Source organism: Kogia breviceps, chromosome 20, assembly GCF_026419965.1.
Source record: "Kogia breviceps isolate mKogBre1 chromosome 20, mKogBre1 haplotype 1, whole genome shotgun sequence".
Classification (NCBI taxonomy): domain Eukaryota; kingdom Metazoa; phylum Chordata; class Mammalia; order Artiodactyla; family Physeteridae; genus Kogia; species Kogia breviceps.
Genome location: NC_081329.1, coordinates 6,094,841 through 6,112,242, shown reverse-complemented (window position 1 = coordinate 6,112,242; position 17,402 = coordinate 6,094,841). Strand labels below are relative to the sequence as shown.

The following is a 17,402-nucleotide window of genomic DNA, read 5'->3' as shown; positions in this document are numbered from 1 at the left end:
TTTGTCTTTCCCTTGCTGCCTTTAATATTTTTTCTTTGAATTTAATTTTTGTTATTTTGATATTTTAATATCAAAATGTGTGTTGGTGTGTTAATATGTGTGTTGGTGTGTTTTTCCTAGGGTTTATCCTGTATGGGACTCTCTGTGTTTCCTGGACTTGGGTGACTATTTCCTTTCCCACGTTAGGGACATTTTCAACCATAATGTCTTCAAATATTTTCTCAGATCCTTTCTTTTTCTCTTCTTCTTCTGGGACCCCTATAATTCGAATGTTGGTGCGTTCAATGTTGTCCCAGAGGTCTCTGAGATTGTCTTCAATTCTTTTCATTCTTTTTTCTTTATTCTGCTCCTCGGCAGTTATGTCCACCATTTTTTCTTCCAGCTCACTTATTTGTTCTTCTGCCTCAGTTATTCTGTTATAGATTCCTTCTAGTGTATTTTTCATTTCAGTTATTGTGTTCTTAATATCTGTTTGTTTTTGTTCTTTAGTTCTTCTAGATCTTTGTTAAACATTTCTTGTATTTTCTCAATCCGTGCCTCCATTCTGTTTCGGAGATTCTGGATCATCTTCACTATCATTATTCTGAATTCTTTTTCAGGTAGATTGCCTATTTCCTCTTCATTTATTTGGTCTTGTAGGTTTTTACCTTGCTCCTTCATCTGTGACATATTTTTTTGCCATCTCATTTTTTTTTTTTTTTTAATGAGTGGGGCTGTGTTCCTGTCTTTACTGGTTGTTTGGCCTGAGGTTTCCAACACTGGGGTTTGTAGGCTGTTGGGTAGGGCTGGGTCTTGGTGCTGAGATGAGGATCTCCGTGAGACCTCACTCTGATGAATATTCCCTGGAGTCTGAGGTTCTCTGTTAGTCTAGTGGTTCAGACTGGGAGCTCCCACTGCAGGAGCTTCAGCCTGACAAGGGGCTTGTGAACCAAGATCCCGCAAGGCATCTGAGGCAGCAAAAAAGCAAAAAAAAAAAAAATAGCAAAGTAAAAAATAAAATTAGACTAGGAAACTAACAGATATGTTAGGAAGAATATAAAAATTAAAATATAGATGAATCAACAACCGGAAGGTACATTAGTACCACAATAGTAAAAAAGAGGAGGGAAAAGCAAAAAGGGGGGTGGGGTGGGGGAGGCCTTGGCTGTGGAGGGCAGGGCCTAAGCAGGGGCAAGTTTTGGGTGGTGGGTGGGGTCAATGCTCAGGACCCACAGGGCTGGAAAAGGCCCTGGGGGCTGTGGGCATTGGGGCTTAAGCTCAAAGAACAGAGGGGCCCAGGCGTGCCCCCAACCCCTGGTCTCAGAGGGCAGGGGACCTCACCTGGGAGCCCAGCAGGCTTCCTGGGCTCGAGTGGGCGGGGCAAACGCCCTCCTCTCCTCCCCTGCTCCTCCGGTCTGGGAGGGTCCCTTCTGCCTCTCCTGATCTGCCCGGCCTCCTTCCTGTGCCCCCAGGACCTACATAGCCTGGAGGGTGCTTTGGAGGGCAGGGGATCGGCCTGGGAGCTCACCCATTTTTTAAATTTTTAGTTTATTTTTCAAAAATATAAAATTATACATATTTAAGGTGTTCATTGTGATGTTTTGATATATGTATGCATTATGAAATGATTACCACAATGAAACTTAAAAAAAATGCCTTTGAATAGCTTGTATGCCATCTGCCTTCAAAGGCTGTAGTCTCTAAATGAAGCTCAGAGCAAGAAAAGGGGAGAGTCTCCTAGTGGTTCAAGTTCTGTCTTCAGCCTGGGGGCAGGTAGGTCTCCAAAGAGTGGTATTGACATTGAGTCAGTTAAACCACAGCCTTTCATTGTGAATGTCTCATCCACGGAAGTCAAGCCAGAAATACTCTGTCGTGTAGCTGCAGTACTTTAAGCCCAGTGTGTGCCACCCAATGGTCTCAAAGCAATTCTGGCTCCTTGGTAGGAAAGGGGGATTGCTCACAAACCAGGACTCCACTTTTTAACCCTGCGTAGATCAGTTAGTGATTTCGTTCTTTTGTTTTGGCACTGATAAGCTTTCTTAATACAAAATTATTGAGCAGAAATTTAAACTCATAGTACCTGCATAGCACTGTATAGTTTTCTGAGGAAAATATAAGAAATCTCAGTCTGAGTCCCTGGTCTCCAGAACTTTGTCATCTCGCTCCATTTATCTACACAGAGGTTGGCTTAATGTCTTTTTCTTTATTCTGTTGTTAAGATATAAATGAGTAGTGGTGTGATCAAAAGATAATCTCTGTGGCTATCTAAAAAGATAGATCTGTAGCTAATTCATAATCTTGAGTAATCTGTGATGACACGGTACAGAAACAAAAACGCCCTGAATAAAAAAATACCACTGTTAGGAGTCATTTCCTTTCAAGTCTTTAAAAATATACTTCCACTTTCTTTAACTAATTTATTATGAAATATTTGAGACATAGAGAACTAGAGAAAGACTCCTATAAGGAGCACCTGCGCGCCCACCACCCCGCTAAAGAAAGGAAGCATGACAGCTGGCGTTGAGGCCCGCTGTGGACCCCGCCCTGTCGTGCAGCTTCCCCTTCCTAGAAGTCACTGATCCTGGACTCCCTGTGCTCTGTATAGAGATGTAGAGTCCTAATCATGGGACCAAGTTTCCCCATTACTTACAGAATACAGTTTTCATCGTTAGCTTGGTATTCAGAAGGCTTTGTACGTTCTGGTTCAGATCTCCTCCGGTCCGCCTGCACCAGCTCACCGTCTCTAGCTGCAGCCTGGGCGTGCCGGCACCCTGCCAGGTGCACCCTTACTGGCCTCAGATGCTGCCGCTTCCATTCCTTTGTTCCTCTCTTCATGAACATTCCTTCCTTCACCTTCTCTGCTGAAACCGCACCTAATGAATGCTACTACTGCCTGCAGTTGACGGTTCTTTGAAATAGACTGTATTTTCATAATATTTGCATTATGTCTCATCACAGTTGTTGTATGCACGCCTGTCTCTTCCACTGCACTGTAGGCTCTTTGAAGGACGCTGTACCTTATGAACAGTGTTTCAGATGTTGTGAGCAGTCAGTAAAAACTCAGGATACTGATCATTGCTTTACTTTATGACCATTAACCTGCCCTGCGCTCAACTGCCTTGTAGACACGTGCTGTCGATGGTCTCTGAGGCTCCTAAGAGAGGTCTAATAGTTGTGAGTCACGGATGGGACTATTAATGACATCGTGTATTGGTCAATTTTCTGACGTCATATTTTGTATGTTACAGTGGTACATATTTTACATTATCAAAGTCATGTTTCTCTCTGTTTTATCTTTTAGATACTGCTATATGGAGATTTGCCAAAAAACAAAGAAAATATAATATATTTAGCAAATCATCAAAGCACAGGTTTGTATTTCATTTGCATGAAACAAGTTTCTCTACACACAGTAGGGAAGTAATTCAAAGTAATGTTCTGATATTTTTTAATGATTTGTTGTTGTCGGTAAAACATGAATTTTCAGTGCAGATATTATATGTGACCTCGTATTTTTGTGATTTTAGTTTTTTGGAAAATCAGGAATGTGAAAACTATGAATTTCCCTTTTCCCTCTGCTGGTGTATATAAGCTATTTTCTTTCCTTTTTTTCTCTTTCTCTGAATATCTCTTTAAATAGTCTATATATTCTTCCTTTTTAAATTTTGTTTTTGGAAGTGGAATTTGTGAATCATACTGTATAAACATTTTATATTTTTTATTGTTAAGCTGCAGAAAGGTTGTACTGATTTGTGAGTACTCATTTCCTTAAACACAGTATTAATTTCTAATGTCTGCAGTTCCTTTTGCTTCTTCAAATGTTTGGGTTTAATTATAGCTTGCTCTTCTATCAGAGGAATCACAGAAGACTCTGGTCTCCAATATAGCATAGTATATACGTTAAATTAGCTCAAGGTAATTAAAAAAAACTTTTGATATTGAAATAATTGTAGATTCACAAGGATTTACAAAAATAGTATGTAGAGTCCATTGACCCCTTCACCAATGTCCCAATGACAGCATCTTATACAGTAGCCAAACTAAGAAATTAACAGTGGTTAAGGTACTTCTTAGTTCTCCAAATAATTCAGTCCAAGAAACATCCCACTTCATATTTTTTCGAAGCTGTAACTGCTTTGATGCACACTTCCTAAATTCTATTTTTATTACTTTAAAAAATGTAGTACCCAGAAGTTGAAAGCTAAAAACAAGCTGATGAATGATAACACCTGATTGGGAAATCACTACTGCCTGTGGCTGTCCTTTATCTTCCTCCTGTCAGCTGTGTTTCTTCATGGTTACTTTTATTACTACGTTTAACTTCTGGAAGGTAAAGAAAGGTAAAGAAGTTGAGGTGCATCTTTCTCAACTTATCTTGTTACTGATTACATTCAGTTTTCTAAGCTCTGAAGGGTGAATAGGAAAGTGATGTATCTGTATTTCCCTGACTTTATTACCATGACTGCTAAGACTATTTGATTTAATTACATTTGACTTTAGCAAAGCAACCAGCTCAGCGTCTACTTCTAACTCTGGCCTATAAAGCAGCCTGACTTCCTCCTTTCTTTTGACTGTTTCTCCAGTCATATCGGGCTTTTTACTGCTAACACAGTCTTGCTATTCCTGTTCTGCTGCTGATGGCATATGTCTACCAGGGTTCAAATATCCAAGTAAAAAGGATTTGTGGGTCTAGGGCAGGGAGTGGCTCATGATAGCCCAATTTCCTTTATATTGAGCCCTTGGTTAATTTCATTTAGAGTTTTCTTTCTGTTTAAAGAATTCTCTCTTAAAATTCCTTGTTCAGGTTCCATGCCAACTTTCCTTTTTCCAGGTTTCAATGGAAATAGTGTTCTGCTAACAGAGCTTTGGTACTAGCACAAACCTGTGGAATAAGTACTCCCTGAACATTCCTGGAGGTGGGAGTAGTAGTAATAAAAATAATAATACAAAAATTATAGCCACTGCTGTCATTTGTCTGCTTACTATGTGTCGGCCTTTATATCCATTACTTCAGAGTGAGGACTTCTGGGAAAACACTTGGAAGGACACAGATTTTTCACGATTCTTCTGTGTTTGGACCTGGAGGGGTAAAATGGGAAGTGTGAGCTCCTTAGGCAGCCCACAGCTGACGTGAAAACGTTACATGTCTCATCACAGACAACCAGTCTGATTCCCGTCCTCTCCCCTGACCTCTGAGTGCCTGCACTTTTAATACCGGCCCCATCCCAGTGTGTCGTTCGGAGTGGAGAAGGTTGCTTTTTGAATGCTTTAAAAAAATCCATAATTTAGGAACATAACTAGATAGTGACTTTAAATTACTTTAGAATTACAGGCTTCAGTTAGAATGTGACAGAAGATATGTAGCCTTTTCCCAGAAAAATGGGCACATAAAACTTTGCCTAGAGTTTGAGGTTCCAGAGGCCCCTAAAGCTTATCCAGGGACGTGGCTCGTTGGCCTGTTATGTCTAGGTACCCCTTTAAAAACCCTTTTGAGGTATTAAAAACCACAACCGAGTAATCTGAAAATGTCAGTAGCAGAAAGAACATGTCAAGGACTGCTGTTCAGCTTAGGCTCCCTTGCTCACCGTCTACAAGGCCTGCCAGAAGACGAGAGTCCTTTCTTGGCCTGGCATCAAAAGAATTGGCATTTTAATTCGTCCCTCTGGTCCCCTGTTTTCACTTGATGTGCCCTTGCTGTCTCTGCAGTCTTAGTCTCCGTTAACTTATTTCTCTCCAGAGTCAGCAAGGCTGCAGTGACCACTGTTCCTTCCTCTCGGCCTTCTTTGGCTCTCTGCTTTGGACACTCTGTACCTTTTTAATCTCATGAAGGTTCCCTTTTCTTGGTTTAGGTCACATTTGTCTTGACTAACAACATGTATGGTGAGGCCTGGGCTGTGGAGTCAGACCCCGGTTCATAGGCTATTCTGCAGTAGGCTGTGTGTCTGTGGGCAAATGACTTAGCCTCTCTGAGCCTTACTGGTCAGCTGTGAGTCATGCCTGCTGGTCAAGGCTTTTAGGCGATTTCCATAGGCTAGCTCATAATCTCACAGAGAGCCCGGCTCGTACGGGCAGCGGACAGTAGGGGTGACGATGACGGCAGCTAATCCCGAGGGCGCGCCAGATCCGTGTCAGGCGAGTGCGCACGTGCAGGGTCTCCTTCAGGCCGCGCTACACCCTTGTGAGTTGGGAGCTGTCGTTACCTGATAACACAGATGGAAAAGCTGTCATCTTCTCTTGCTCCCTCTCCTCACTGCCCTCCCCTCCTCTCTTCCCAGTTAATGGGAACAACGGCTTGGGCCAGACCACCATGGAAGAATTCTTACGCAGCTGCATTTCTTGATCTCATGCCAGAACACAAAATGTGAATAGTTATTATAAAGGTAATACATTAACATCTCAGCGTCAGTAACTCAGCCGTAGTCTAGTGTCCCCTATCTGAAACCTAGTGGAGAATTTTTAAAAGTAAAAAAAGATAATTGAGTAGCAAAAATTGATGGCACAAAGCTTGTGTCTTTTGACTACTAAATTAGTTCTTAAAACTTTTCCACTAAATACTTCAGAAGTCTAAGGCTATAGCCAGGACAGTTCGTTACAACATGACATACTTTGTAAATTTTACACTTTTTCTTAAAAGTTATTGGAAGATGTATCCTAGGCCACCAGCTAACCATGTGTGTTTTAATATAAAAATGCATTTTCAAATTCTTCTACATTTTAAAAAATGATTGTTCCAGGAAAAGATACGAAATCTTGTTTTTAGCCTTGTATCCCAAATACGTTCCAGAATATACTGTAGCCTGGAAACCATACGCTAAGTTCTCAGAATTTATTCTGAGTCTGTTTACTTTTACATCAGGTATAGTTATAACATTAGCTTGATTATTTAGTTTCCAAGACGTGGTTAGAAAGAAATGCGTTTATCAGTGACTGTTTAATTGATCTGAATTACAGGGAAGGGGAGAGGGAGAGGGCTTCTGTAGGGAAGTACATACTTTAGAGAAAAGTGATAATTGATAGTTCCATAGAGTAGGCGTCGCCAACTGATAGACGCCACTGCTGGGGATCCTCTACTACAGGGGAAAATCTCTGCATCACTTGATTTAAAGGGGCCACAATAGGAATTATAGACGTAATCATTGTACCTCTTAAATCATCAAGAAAGAGTTAATTATGAATGATAAAAAAGATTTAAAAGAATTACAATAATTGATAAAACATTTTTCCAAAAGGATAATTTTTAACGTTTAACTTGGCTAATATACTTCTTTAGGATATTCTCTCCAGTATGGTGCATTGCCTAAAGAATTTCACACAGCTAAGAGTTCATCTCCCTGTAATCCTGTGTAAATCTGTCCCTTTTCGTTGAAATTTTATTGTTACTCCGTTATTTTCTTGGTTTTTATTTCCTACAGGGTTTTTATTTAAAAAAAAAATTTCCTCTCGAATTTGCTCCTTTTGTTTTCATTTCCCTGGCCCTGAATACATTTGTGATCCTATGACTGAATCCTTTCATAGATTCTTATTAATTTTTTTTCAAGTATCCCATCTTCCAATTCATCTGTAGATGCTACAAAAGTCTCCCTCACATTTCATTTTTATCCTTTTCATTCTTATGAAGAATTAGGGTAGTTTGCAGCCATTTATTTTCAAATCCAGGTCTCTCAGGTCCTCCAGAGCCTTTACCATTTGCTGCCTTAACTTCATTTTATTTCCTCTTGATCGCTTTAAATCATCTCTTCTGTTTGCCTCCTTCTGTACCGTTTGCTGGTCTCCGGTTCTTTGCTTTGGCGGGAAGGCTAGTCCCAAGGAAGGGCTACTTCTGTTCGGAATTTGCTCTGCTTGAAAGATCAGTTAACAACCTATTTCTTCCTATAGGTTTTTTTTGAGTTTTTTGTTGGCACCTCAGTCATCCCTTCTTATTTTTGTTTTTTTGAACTTTCAGTCATAACATATCTATGGAATTAGAGTTATTAGCAGCCTGGCTACGTGTCCTTTGATTCTGTAAAGAACACATATGTGCCCAGCCTAGTTGTAAGCTTTGAGAGATCTTTGTTTTGAATTCCATTATACCCTCTTTTTGTGTCCTGAAAGTCATTGGTCAAGATAGTGTCCTAGGGCTTCCCTGGTGGCGCAGTGGTTGAGAATCCGCCTGCCGATGCAGGGGACACGGGTTCGTGCCCTGGTCCGGGAAGATCCCACATGCCGCGGAGCAACTAAGCCCGTGAGCCATGGCTGCTGAGCCTGCGCGTCCGGAGCCTGTGCTCCGCAACGGGAGAGGCCACAACAGTGAGAGGCCCGCATACCGCAAAAAAAAAAAAAAAAAAAAAAAGATAAAGTGTCCTTGCCTCTTGCTAAACATATTGTTATATACAGAATATTTACTTACACATGACAGTTTCATTTAGCCATTTTTTTTTGCTTATAATTTCATGTTTTCTAGACCTCAAGAATGAGAGAAGCCTATTTGATTTTGTTCATGCTGCTTTTGGATTACTCTGATGGTTTGTGACTTTTGCATTTTATCCCTGAGACGAGAAGCTTTTCAAGAACCGTAAAAACAAAAAAACAAAAACCAACAAAAAACAAATCTAAAAAACTCCACAGAATTTATATCTTGCAAATGTCTGGGGTTGTTTTAAAGTAATTTAAAAATGCTAACCCTAATATTTTCAAAGCATATCCTCATACAGTCTTGTGAAGAGGCATTTTGTGTTTCTGTGGAGGGGATGCTGGAGTTCACTCAGGGTCACTTATGCACTAATTGATTCTGTCTTTGCAGTTGACTGGATCGTTGCTGATATTTTGGCCATCAGGCAGAACGCTCTCGGACACGTGCGCTATGTGCTGAAAGATGGGCTCAAATGGCTTCCACTGTATGGGTGTTATTTTTCTCAGGTAACTTTCCCATGCTTCTTTCTTTATATATATGTAGCTTATGAAAATTTTAGATTTTAAAATTTAACATACGAGTTTTTTTGGTTTATTTTTATGCGTTTAATAGTTTATTCTAAATTAACATGATTTGTCTGACATTTTTAATGGTGTGTGTTTATATATATATCTGGTTACCCAGATTGTTAAATAGGAAAAAATGCAAATGTACAAAAACCAAACAAACAGAAAAATTTAAAGACCTAGAACTTGATGGACACTTACCGTAAGAAACTGAAAAGTAATTATCTGTAGGATATAAAAAACTAGTGAGCTATATATGTAAAGTGCCTAGCATGAGTGTCAGGTACATAATAAATATTCAGTATATGTTATTTTATGCAAATCCTTTAACATTACATAATAACCATCAGGTCCTGGGACTATATAACAGGCTCTTTGATATTCAGAAGGGGATTACTAGCATTTTTCTATGCCTTTTCTGAATAAGTTATTTGATATGTAGTTTTCTAAATATTAAGAATGAAATTTGTATGGAAGACAGACTTGTTAATAAGACTTTAATCGATTGATTAAAGAAGAAAAGCTAAAGTTACGGTGAGCTCTGAAAATATATGAATCTGAAAGTCATGCGCTGGACGCAAGACAGTGGCGCCACCGAGCTGTGCTACCCCGAGTCCCATGAACAGGGTCCCTGTGGTGTTGGAGGTTAGTGTACTTGCAGCCCATCTCCTTCCTCCTTTTCTGAGTCTTTTAAAGGGAAATAAAGTTCATATATATTTTGACGAAAAGTATTTTAAACTACTGGGTACATGTATAAACGGGAATAGATTAATAAGTAGTGGACTTTATACCACGAAGTAAAATTTTCTTTTAAAAGGATTTGTTATTTACAGTTTGTATGAAACAGAAATAATGCTATTCAAAAATAGTTATTTACAAGCAAAATAGGAGGACACAGACTCTCCAGTTTTATATTTCTTATAATTATTGTATTTATAAAATATTAAGTATTTTATATGTGTAGAAAATGCATATTAATATATAGACTTTCAGAAAACTAAATATTTCCAAACTGCCAGCTTGTGAACATTATAAGGTGTAGATTAACTGTAGAATTCAGAACAGAGATCTCTTTGCTCCCTCATCCCAACCAAAAGCAGGTGTTCTGGGAACCTTACTGTTGGGTTAAATTAAAAAATAAATAAATAAAAAGGGCAATAGCGAGCTTTTGCTCATTTAAGCCCTGTGAGTATAACTAGAGATATGTATGACAGCTGTGATTGACCTCCACTCAGCACTCTCTTTACTCTACTCTGCTTTCGTTTCTGGCTATCTTTCTTATAACACTTATCAATTCTCTTTATATCACACACGTATACATATTTTGCTTCCTCACTAATCAGGGAGTTCCTAAGGAAAGATACCTGGTCTTCACTTCTGTAGCTTCCATATACCTGGGAAAGAACTCAGATGTTTTTTAATTAAAATAGACATTAAGGGACTTCCCTGGTGGTGCAGTGGTTGGGAATCCGCCTGCCAGTGCAGGGGACATGGGTTCGATCTGTGGTCCGGGAAGATACCACATGCTGCAGAGCAACTAAGCCCATGTGCCACAACTACTAAGCCCGCGTGCCACAACTACTGAAGCCTGTGTGCCTAGAGCCTGTGCTCTGCAACAAGAGAAGGCACCGCAATGAGAAGCCCACATACCAACACAGCCAAAAATAAATAAATAAATTTATATATTTTTTAAAAAGAACAAAAGATGCTCCTAGTTCTCTAAAAAAAAAAAAAAAAAAAAAAAAAGACTTTAATAAGCAAATTAAATGACTGGGAGGAGATAGCATGTGAAGAATAGACTCATGTCATTGAAAGCTTGGGGAAGTTTCACACTGCAATATATGCATTCTTTGGTTTTAATTCTAAAGAGTTAGTGAAGAATGAATTTATTCTTATCAGTCCTCTCAGTTTGGGTGAATAGTGACATACATTCTGTAGAGCACTTTGAGTTTCTTCTCTGTACTCAGGCAAGCCAGTTCATACGTGGAAGGAACCATGACCAGAATCTGAGACCACCCTTCCTCTCCTCTTTATCCTGTCCCCTCCTTGCTTCTCTTTATTTCCTTTTACTCATATTCTTGATTAACACAAAATCAGATTCATCCAGTTGGTTAATTTTACAGATGTGTTCAAATTAGTATAAAGGAGTACAAAAAAATAGCTGACCTGATGCAAAGTTTCAATGAAGGGCACTTACGAGGTTTAATTAAGGCTACCTTAATTTTTATGAAGGTGCCTGTATTAGCCTGCTAGGGCTCTCGTAATAAAGTATCACCCTGCGGGGCTTAAACAACAGAAATTCATTTGCTTACAGTTCTGGAGGCTGGAAGCCCAAGATCAAGGAGTCGGCGGGGTTGGTTTCTCTTGAGGCCTCTTTCTTTGGCTTGTAGACAGCTGCCTTCTCCCTGTGTCTCTCCTTTGCATGCACTTGTCTGTGTCTTAATCTCTCCTTATAAGGCACCATTCCTATTGGATCAGGGCCCACTCTTATGACCTCATTTATTTTCCTAAAAGCCCCATCTCCAAATACAGTCACATTGGGGGTTAGGGCTTCAACGTAAGAATCTGGGGGGAAGAAGAGAATTCAGTCAATGACAGTATGACATAAATATGTAACAGGGTCAGTTTCTAAAATTTCAGAAGAGAGTGTTTGTTGAAAGGAGAATTTTTAGTTATTCCATAATAAGTCAGTGGAGAAATTGAGAGCTAAGATCCATCTGATTGAATTTTGGATTTTAAAAAATGTATTTTTAAGAAAGAAAGCATTTTTAACTGCCAACAGAACTAAATATTCATGTATTTTCCAGTAAAATGTCACACACAATTTTATTTGAATTGTATTGAAAATGTAGGAGAATTTTCAGCTAGTGTTCTCTGGATGCTAACATGAATGTATTAAATATAATTTAATTCCTAAAATGTAATTTTATTCTTAACTCTTTGGGAATAAAGTTAACCCTTTTGATGACTGGCCATTGGATATTTTAATAGTAAATACTTTTTTCCCCTTTTTTTTTTCTTGTTTTTTCTTTTTTTATGTGGCAGCATGGAGGGATCTATGTAAAGAGAAGTGCCAAATTCAATGAAAAGGAAATGAGAAAAAAGCTGCAGAGCTACATCAATGCAGGAACTCCAGTAAGATTACGCTCATTTTCATTATTTTTCTTATCAACTCTCATTTTTAAATTTAAACATTAAAGTAGTATTTAAGAATTGTTTTGAAAATATAGTATCCCATGTGTAATAAATAATTCAGAGTTTTCGAGGCAACAAAAACCCTCTAAATATAGGTAAGCAGTTATTTTTGGCCACCAGAAAGATTGCGGCAGGCGATTCGATCCTTCGCTGGTAGTTGTCAGTATTGACCTTGAAGAGGAGTAACAAGAACATTTGCTGTCTTTAGTCTATAAATAGAAAACAACTGCACTTGTAACCTTATGCTTCAGCCACTTCAGAGCTCCTCTCACTCCGCTTCTTCAGAGTCACATGGAGCTTTAGAGCAGCTGTTTTCTGTCAGTATAAATTTGGATTTCTTGTATCTGTTGAGTTATTTGAAAAGTCAGAAAAAGTATGAACATCTACAAACGAAGAATCATTGAGTGTAAATATTGTGTATAAAACCTTGCTCCCCCCAGAAGAAATCTCAATGTTGTCTTTGAGGAATGCCGATTGCTGCCCTCTGGCTTTTCCCCGGCCCTCTCCGAGGACAGAGCAGCGTGACTGCGGTGACTGCGGTGACTGCCTGAGCTCTCTTCCCCAGGGCGTGGCGTGCTTTTCTGTCCCGGTGCTCAGAAACGTAGCTCACAGTTACCAGTCCTTCTCTTTCTTCTTTCTTCTCTTCTCATGCCCTCTCTCGTCCTCCTCCCGCCCAGCTGCCCTCTCTCTCCACCTTCCGCTGCTTCTCTTCTTGCTCATGGTGCCCTCTTTCCTTGTGTGCCTGGTGAGCTTTGTCTGCTCTTGATTGTATCTGGAAAATTATTTGCAGAAATCAGCTCAAGCGTAAGCTGGAAGTGCCTTCCCCCAGAGAACGCTGGCATTCGTTTTAGCTGGGCCCCTTGAGGCCCCTCTCGTCTGGGCCCACCCCAACCAAATTCTGAGCTCGAGGCTATAACTGGAGCACCCGGGCGACGCAACCAAGGTGGCCGGTCCACGTGACGCCTGGGTTGCCTGCTTTACTTTTGTACCAGGAGTGAAGCCTCTGGTGCTCTCTCCACTTCTGGTTCACTCGCACTGTTTCCAGCAGAAGGTCTGCGGCCTTCCATTTCGATTCCCCTCACCTTCTGAATCTCTTAGAACGAAAGTTCCTTTCTGGGCTTACTTCTGCTTTACTGTGTTTGCTTTAATTTTGGTCTTACCATCTTGTCAGCTCTTGGGTACTTTTAAGATGATGTTACATCCAGCTTTTTAAGTTGTTTTCAGTAGGAAAGTCAGTTCAAATAACCTAATCTTGGGCTACCGGAGAACTTTTCTGTCTTTCAAGGGCAAGAGTCTAGTGTTTTGATGTTCGTGCAGTGATGCTGAATGGCAGGCCCGTGAGGCGGTGCTGTGAGCCGCTGTCACTTCAGGTCACTATAGGTCTGAGGCCGGTTTCTTAGAATCCGGATGACTCTTCATGTTTCAGTATTAAAGGCTATGAAACAGATACATAATCTCAGACTCTTCATTATGCTCTTTTGTTTCTGAAAGTTAATCACATAGTTGACAGGGTGGAGTATATTTATCAAGTCAACTTCCATATGGCTTAATTTTCCTCACAGAAATCTATGGTTAATCATTAAATCAGCTCTTATTTTTCACTGTTAGTATTATTTGAGAGACTGCAGAATTTTGTTTCCAAAAATATGTCTGAATTATAAATTACTAAGAAATACATCTTCTCAATAAATATTGCTGAGACAATATTTTTATAAGGTACTTATCAGTTGGGGGTACAAATGAAACATGTATGATAAAAACATCTACTTCATCTACAGAAGTCACTTAGTCAGCATTGGAGCCATGCAGTTTACAGCACAAATATGGAATCTTGTGCTTTGTTTCTTCCCAAATTTAACTCAAGTTCCTTTTCAAATGTGAGGCAACCTAGTGCATAAGAGTATTGGCTTTGAAATCAGATTTGAGTTTAAATTCCAGCTCTGCCATTTAAACTTTGTTACTTTGTACATCACTTAACTTCTCTAAGCTTTAGTTTCCTTATATGGTAAATTTGTTGATAATTACTTAATTTGGTAGATAGGATTAAATAACATGTTTGAAAACTATGCTTATTGTATTTTCCTATTGCTGCTATAACAAATTACCACAAACTTACCGGCTTAAAATAACACAAATATTGGATATAACAGCAAAAGCACAGGTAACAAAAACAAAGATAAACAAATGGGACTACATCAAACTAAAAAGTTTCTGCACAGCAAAGGAAATAATGAACAAAATGAAACATGGGAGAGAATACTTGCAAACCACATATCCTATCCAATAAGGTGTTAATTCCAAAATATTTGAGGAACTTATGCAACTCACTAGCAAAAAAACAACTCAATTGAAAATGGGCAAAAAGGGACTTGAGAAGACATCTCTCCAAGGAAGACATACAAATGGCCAACGGGTGCATCAGAGGTGCCAGCATCACTTATCATCAGGAAAATGCCAGTCACAACCGCAGTGAGGTATCACCTCACACCTGTTATCAAAAAGTCAGAAGACCGAAGTGTAAGGATATAGAAAAGTTAGCTGATGTTGGTGGGAATATAAGAATTCCATAGTGGTACAGCCGTTATGGAAAACAGAATGATCAAGCAATTCCACTCCTGGGTATATATCCAAAAAAATAAAATTACTATCTTGAGGAGACATCTGCATTCCCATGTTCATTCACAGCAGCCAAGATATGGAAACAACCTAAGTGTGCGTTGACAGATGAATAGATAAAGAAAATGTGGTGTACACAGACACACACACACACACACACACACAAAATGGAATTTTTTCAGCCTTAAAAAAGAAGGAAATGCTGTTCTTTGCAACAACATGGATGAACCTCCAGGGCATATGATGCTTAAGTGACATACGCCTGACACAGACAGACAGACACTGCACGGCCTCACTTATATGTGGAATCTAAAAACGCTCAACTCAGAACCAGAGGGTAGAATGGTAGTTCCCAGGGCTGGGAGTTGGGGGAAATGGGGAGATATTGGTCAAAGGTTACAAACCGTCAGTTACAAGATGAATAAATTCTGGAGATGTAATGTACAGTATGGTGACTGTACTTCATAATAACATATTACATACTTGAAATTTGCTAAAAGAGTAGATTTTAAGTGTTCCTACCATAAAAAATACGGTAACTATGTGGTGTACGTGTATAGTAAGGCATCACATTGTACACCTTAAGTGTATACAATTTTTATTTGTCAATCATACCTCAATAAAGCCAGAAAAAAATAATAACACTAATTTATTATCTAAATCATTCTGGAGGCCAGCAGTTCAAAATGGGTCTCACTGGACTAAAATCAAGGTGTCAGTGCACTGAGGTCCTTAGGGAGATTCTGAGGGAGAATCCATTTTCTTGCCTTTTCCAGTTTCTGGAGATTGCCTGCCTTCCTAGCTCACGACTTCTTTCCATCTGCAAAGCCAGCAGTGGCTGGTCTGGTCTCTTTCGTGCTGGCCATGCCTTTGGTTCTGACTCTTCTGCCTCCCTCTTTCCCGTTCTTGTAATCACGTGATTGTACTGGGCCCACCCCCCGCCCCCGCAACGTTCTAGGATCAGCCCTCACCCTGAGGTCCAGCGGCTGGTAGTCTTAAATCCCCCTTTGCCGTAACCTGCCCTATTCACAGGTTCCGAGCATTAGGAGCTGGACGTGTGGGGGAGGGGCCGTTATTCTGCCTGCCACACGCGGTGCATCTGTGTGATTTTATCACTGTTTTCTGATCATACATAGAGCACTTCCATAATTAAATAATACACTCTTTGAGGAAAGAGATAGATACTTTGTATCCTCCACATTTTTGTATTCTTTCCTCTGTAAATGTGCAATGGAATTTTTAATGGGTTGAATGTTTCTGATTATAAACGTAGAAAACTTGGTAAATAAGTTATGCTGTGCTAGATTGGTTTAATTTGGGAGACAGAAGGCAGAGAGGAACCATCTTATTTATATTCTGTGCATCTCAGTATGAAATAGCTTTTTATTTAAAGAGAAAGCAAGTAATTAAAAGATGTCTAGCTAATCAAAACTTATTGCGTTCTGAGATATTATTTCTGTATAAATGCGCCTACTTTGGAACTCTTTAGTAAACTAGTAGAATTTTTTAAAAACCAGAGGGGAAGGAAACAATATGTTTTAAGAGCCTGCCACACAGGGCTTGATATTTTCACATATTTCCTTTAATCCTCACAGCAACCCTGAGTCTTCATTTGGGAGTGAGAAATTGAGGTTCACTTAAAAAGTAAATTAACTTTTCCAAAGCATGGAGAAAAGGCTGTTTTTAGTAGAAAATCATCAGTTCAATAGTTAGTTACAATTTGAATATATTTTAAAGTCTTGAATAGCTCTTTTCTTTTCGAATGGACTGTTAATGTGAAATAGCCTGCTAATTTTCCATTAGGGGCCAAAGTACATGTGTTTAAAGTGGTATATCACATCTTGAAGATAGATTTTTCTTATGTGGAAGGTCATCACTAAAGAAAAACAGACTCTCTGGTTCCGTCCAAATGAAAATTTAACCGAATAAAAGAGTTACATGAACAGTAGCAAAAATCTTGTACATAATTCGATTGGTTTGTGACAGTGTGTCAGTTTTTTCCTGTCCTCCTCATTGCTTCCCTGTCCTTGAGCAGGGATCTCCCTTATATTTTCCTTAGTTGAGAAGCAGGTCCAGAAATGTCGGACCCTGTGGCCACTCTTCTCTTGCCCTAGTACTCTACTTCTAGCGCCTCCACTTCCTCTGCTGCCACCTTCTCTATTTCCAGGGGAACTAGAGAAGGGCGCAGCCTTTTGGTCAGCAATTTGAAAGCCACTGCAAGGAAGTTATCAGATGAGAGCACCTCTGTTGTGCTGGGCTCTCATTCCTGAGAGAAGCAGAACTGCTTTGTCTCACGGCCTTTGGAGGTACTTACTGAGAAGGCAACACGCAAAGCTGGTGGCAGGGAAGGCAGGTCCCCAGGGTCGGGGCGATCAGCTACCCGTGTCATGTTGCTCTTCTTCCCGCCGGATGCGCCATCGCAGATTTCTAAAGCAGCTCTATTTTCACTGTAACAGCAAATTGCAACGTTATTTTGCACCAGGCACTGTACTGAGTAGATTATATGACTTACCACCTTTTTTTTTTTTTTTTTTAAGAAGCAATATGAGTTCATTTACTCTGGAAACAATCACCCCCCAAATGATGCCTGAACCTAAAAGGTACATAAAAATGACCAAAAATATCTTAAAATAATAGAGCTGAAGGTTAATTGTCTT

The 17,402-nt window shown here is 39.6% G+C and overlaps 1 protein-coding gene across 4 annotated transcripts in view; it reads left to right on the top strand.

Moving 5' to 3' along the window:
* The window catches only part of AGPAT5 (1-acylglycerol-3-phosphate O-acyltransferase 5), a 60,032-nt gene that overhangs the window by 14,869 nt on the left and 27,761 nt on the right, over window positions 1–17,402 (top strand). For 3 of the 4 annotated variants that reach the window (XM_059049477.2, XM_067022551.1, XM_067022550.1), the window contains exons 2-4: window positions 3,281–3,350; window positions 8,759–8,874; window positions 11,980–12,069. In XM_059049477.2, coding sequence (XP_058905460.1) covers window positions 3,281–3,350; window positions 8,759–8,874; window positions 11,980–12,069 — 276 coding nt within the window. The remainder of the gene's footprint in view (window positions 1–3,280; window positions 3,351–8,758; window positions 8,875–11,979; window positions 12,070–17,402) is intronic. The other variant, XM_059049476.2, reaches the window with a different exon arrangement.